The 4,000-nt window shown below is 45.3% G+C and overlaps 3 protein-coding genes across 3 annotated transcripts; all 3 read left to right on the top strand.

Annotated features, from left to right (window-relative positions):
* Positions 1 to 27: 27 nt before the first annotated feature.
* Positions 28 to 1,279, top strand: CSUI_011043 (uncharacterized protein). The gene has a single exon (XM_068071144.1). The coding sequence runs from the start codon at positions 444 to 446 to the stop codon at positions 621 to 623; it is 180 nt and encodes a 59-aa protein (XP_067916882.1). The 5' UTR covers positions 28 to 443; the 3' UTR covers positions 624 to 1,279.
* Positions 1,280 to 1,367: 88 nt separating this feature from the next.
* Positions 1,368 to 2,761, top strand: CSUI_011042 (uncharacterized protein). The gene has a single exon (XM_068071143.1). It carries the CDS (start codon positions 1,413 to 1,415, stop codon positions 1,656 to 1,658), a length of 246 nt encoding a protein of 81 aa, XP_067916881.1. The 5' UTR covers positions 1,368 to 1,412; the 3' UTR covers positions 1,659 to 2,761.
* Positions 2,762 to 2,946: 185 nt separating this feature from the next.
* On the top strand, positions 2,947 to 3,709 carry CSUI_011041 (uncharacterized protein; the record flags this gene model as incomplete). Its single annotated transcript, XM_068071142.1, has 2 exons — positions 2,947 to 2,990; positions 3,333 to 3,709. Coding segments are annotated over 2 exons (246 nt in total), but the record flags the coding sequence as incomplete, so codon positions are not given.
* Between the last annotated feature and the right edge of the window lie 291 nt (positions 3,710 to 4,000).

The following is a 4,000-nucleotide window of genomic DNA, read 5'->3' as shown; positions in this document are numbered from 1 at the left end:
GATAGATAGATAGATTAAAGATAGATAGATAGATAGATAAAGGATAGATAGATAGATAAAGGATAGATAGATAGATACTGTGTGTTGTTTGTATGTTGGACATGTGAAACTGGATGTGCATGCGCTTGTGATATCTGCGTTATTTTTTCCCCAACAGATTAGGCTGGCCATATTGTTTATGGCTAGATCTCCCTCCCTTTGGGTGTTTATATTTGAAGTGCCCTCAACCACCACGACCTCCCCCGCCACAGCCCGTAGAGGGGGATAAGACAAATGCTTCTTCTTCCTCCTCCTCAGACAGCTATTCTCAGGATGATAGTAATAATACATCGGCTAGTCAAACTTCTTCTTCTTCCTCCTCTGAGACGAACAACGGGATTATTCCTGAAGCGGAGAAGGACGGAAAGAGTAAGAACGGCGAGGGAAATCACCGTCATACGCATATGAACACAGAAGGACGAGAGGGAGAGGGAGCGAAGCAAAGCTCCAGTACTACTACTAGTAGTAGTACCAGTACCAGTCTACCTCAGCTCAATGGGACAAGCGAAGGAGAAAAGAAGTCTACAATGAAGCAGACAGATGATGGGTGTTCTGTTTCTGCTTTTAAAAGAGAAGATGCATAATGTTGCGGTTGAGCTCAGGAGAACAAGAGAGGAAGCAAAGAAAAAGGAAAAAACAAGCTCTCTAGGAAAGACACGTTAGTTGCCTTTACCTCGCATGGCATGAGTAGGATGGTTCTGCGACCCTCCTTTCGTCCGGGTGTATGAGGAGAGGGCGTGCGTATCTAATGGATTCGCTGTATAGACACCACACGCACATGGGTTCTCGTGTGTACAGAGAACAAAGGGACTGAGAAGGAGAGAGAGTTCGACGCTTTCAAGTCAAGCGAAGAAGTCAGTGTTCTCTCCCTTCGGCTTTTGGAGTGTATGTACATACACTCAAACTAAGTCAAAAAAAAAATCCATTTTTTGCAATCATGCAAGAAGTCGCCCTGACCTCCGCATGCTGGGCTACCCCTCTCTCTCTCTCTCTCTAGGGTCTCGTGTGTGAGGTTGATCTTCTCAAGTGTTTTTCAAAGATTTTCTCAGTGACTGTTCTTTTCTTCTTGTTAGCTCATAGAGAGACCTTCGGAGCATCCATTCTGTAGAGACAAACCAGAGAGGACTAGGGCACAAAGAAAACATTTGCCGTTACAGTCGGCTTCTGTGCATCCTATCTAAGACGCCTGGTATCTCTCTTCTTGCTATACCTATATATCTATGTATATAATAGACTTATCTATTTGTATGTATATATATATATATATGTATATAAGAGCACATGTTAAACTTTATACATATCCATATATATATATATATATGTATATACAAACACATGTTAGACTTATCTATACGTGTATAGATGTGTATAGTATGGGTTCATACTTGGTAAGAAAGTCGATATCGCGTTTCTGTTTCATCACTTGGATCAATATGAGCTCGCCGTCAATGACAGTATGCTGTGGGATCTCTAGTAAGCTTTCCTACAATGATCTCTATATACATGTGACACAGAAAGCCTCTCTCTTCTCTCCTCGAGGGCAGGCGTCTTTTCACGTGGGGAGACGCGTTATCATATACCTTCATACAGACAAGATATGCATAGATAACTCTACCTAGATATGATGAATAGTTACAGATATACATAGATAGGTCGATAGAAACGTAGTATGTATGGCCGCCGCCTGTCTTTCATCGTCATCTGGTGCTACGTTAACCACCCCTTGCCTGCTCATAACGAAGGAACTGAGGAATCTTGCAAGCAGATGATTTTTGTGTCTTGTAAAGGTGACGAACATCTGCTTTTCTCTGGGCGATACAGAGAGAAGAGGAATTCCGTATACTGTTGTAGACATAGTTGGTGTGTTGTATGGCGAACACATGTTTTGATGAGCGAGTTCATCATGTGAGGAGACAAACCGACCGCGCTGCGATAACAAGGCGACATGACTACTACTACTACTCCTCTCTCTCATTTCCATTGCCATAAGGAAAGATCGAAAGAAATCGACTCGTTTTGAAACATGTGACTCTATTCTCCTAGATATAGATGAGATACTCAAGAGATCGACACAGCATCATCATTCGCGTAAGGAGGTAGTGAGTGAAGGCCTACGGTCGCAGGCATGACTGACGATAACCTGTCAGGGCTCCGTTTTTCTGGGTCGGGAGAATGAATGAAGTGAGAGGGAATGGGAGTGAGTTGCCTTGAAGAGAAGAACTGTTTTGTCTCTGTTTCTGCGTATTGACCGTGTATCATCTCTTTTTGATGCTCCTAGAGCCAGTGAAAGGTGTGGTAGATACATATGATACGCCTACTATCCGGTGATGAGCGGTAGTATAATGGATCGCATGCTGTCTCCGCTGTCTGTTCTTTTCTCTGATCGTTGGATGTAGGTAGTCGAGGGGGAAGGAAGGGAGAGAGGATTCTTTCACCCGTGTTTCTCTCTGTCTTTTTTTTCACGGGGTTGGTATCACAGCTCTGTAGAGATCTTTGCTTGGAGTCACTTCGTTGCCTTCATAAGGGAGAAGTAACGAGTTGGAGACATGTCTTGGTGTTAATTGCTAACTTGCTGCTTTCTATGCTGATGCGGTAGAAGTGAAGAGGGTGATCAGAGATGTGACATCTTGGTGAATTGATGGAGAGGTCGAATGAAATGAAATTCCCCGCTGTCTCGATCCATCATCTCGTATCGTATCAGATCTTTCTATTTGTGTCCTGTGTTATGTGAGAAAAGTAACAGATAGATCAAGCCCGGTAAACCTCGAGAAGGATTTTATATCAAAATCGTGAGGACCGAAAGTGTGAACAGAAGGCCTTGCTGTAGTGCCAAACTGACTGCAGTGCATCAGTGGAAGTTTCCGAGTCACGGCGTCATCCGCGTGTTACGCTCCGTCACGCTTTTTCACGTCCCGAAGAGTGAATGGCTACAATGGCGAACGCCAGTTTCTGTGAGATACAAAAGAAGACCGAAGTCCCAAAGACAAACAGAGTAACGATAAGCTTCTTTTCGATATAGCGGGGGACCCAGATGCTACCTGCTGCGTCTTCGCAGTTGTATGTCCAGCCCGGGTTGTACTGCTTGCACTTCCTCAGTTTTTTCACTGGGCATCGCCGAGTACCTCGCGTCGGATTTTCTCCGGGCGTACCACTACGGCAAATCCATGAAGAAATACGGGAGAGGACGCATTGTGAAGGCGTCTAAGAAGAGTGTTGGCGCGCCACATCGATATCGTCGTCGATACTCTCCAGACATTAGTACTCTTTCTGTGGCATTGGCACATGCTTTGTAGGCGGGCGCCACCGCAGAAGTGCAGGTGCGATAAGGATGTCGTTTCTTCCCTGGCGTTGTTTTTCTATGAAGTGAACGCTATGCAAGGTTCTCCTGACTCGGGCGAAGAGAACGGCAAAGTCTGGATAAGCAACCAACTCACCACCACGGGGCGAGAAAGGAGACCAGTCAGAGTAGTCTTTGGTGACCAATCGGTTTCTTGATGTCGATTTTGTCTGGACACGCAACGGCACTGGTTGACTCCATTCTTTGTTTCAGAAAACACCGCTATGACTCCGCGTTCTTCCGTAGCCGCAATAACTCTGTGCATTGTGACCTCTGCGCTAGAGCTCCGCGAAATCGGCAATGCCTGGCGCAGCCTCTGAGTTGTATGGCGCGAACGTGTCTGCAGAAGGAAATGTGCTTGGGTGTGGTTTGTGCGGGGGGCGGGAGGCGTCTACATTGAAAGACGTCTATCTTACAGCGCCCATCCTTCCCCGTTGTGCGGATGCTGAAAGATAGACGTCTTTTAGTGTGTTAATGTTCAGCTGTGTTGAAAAAATAACTATTATAAAGAAAAACTACGCTGAAAAAATAATTTAAACCGTGCTGGGCAATCTGTCCGAAGGTAGATTGAGGGTGTCACAGCACGCAACCCTAAACCCTAAATATCAGTACCCCATAGCATGG

Source organism: Cystoisospora suis, assembly GCF_002600585.1.
Source record: "Cystoisospora suis strain Wien I chromosome Unknown contig_9413, whole genome shotgun sequence".
Taxonomy (NCBI): Eukaryota; Apicomplexa; class Conoidasida; order Eucoccidiorida; family Sarcocystidae; genus Cystoisospora; species Cystoisospora suis.
Note: the sequence above shows the minus strand (reverse complement) of the source record. Positions and strands in the feature narration are given on the sequence as shown.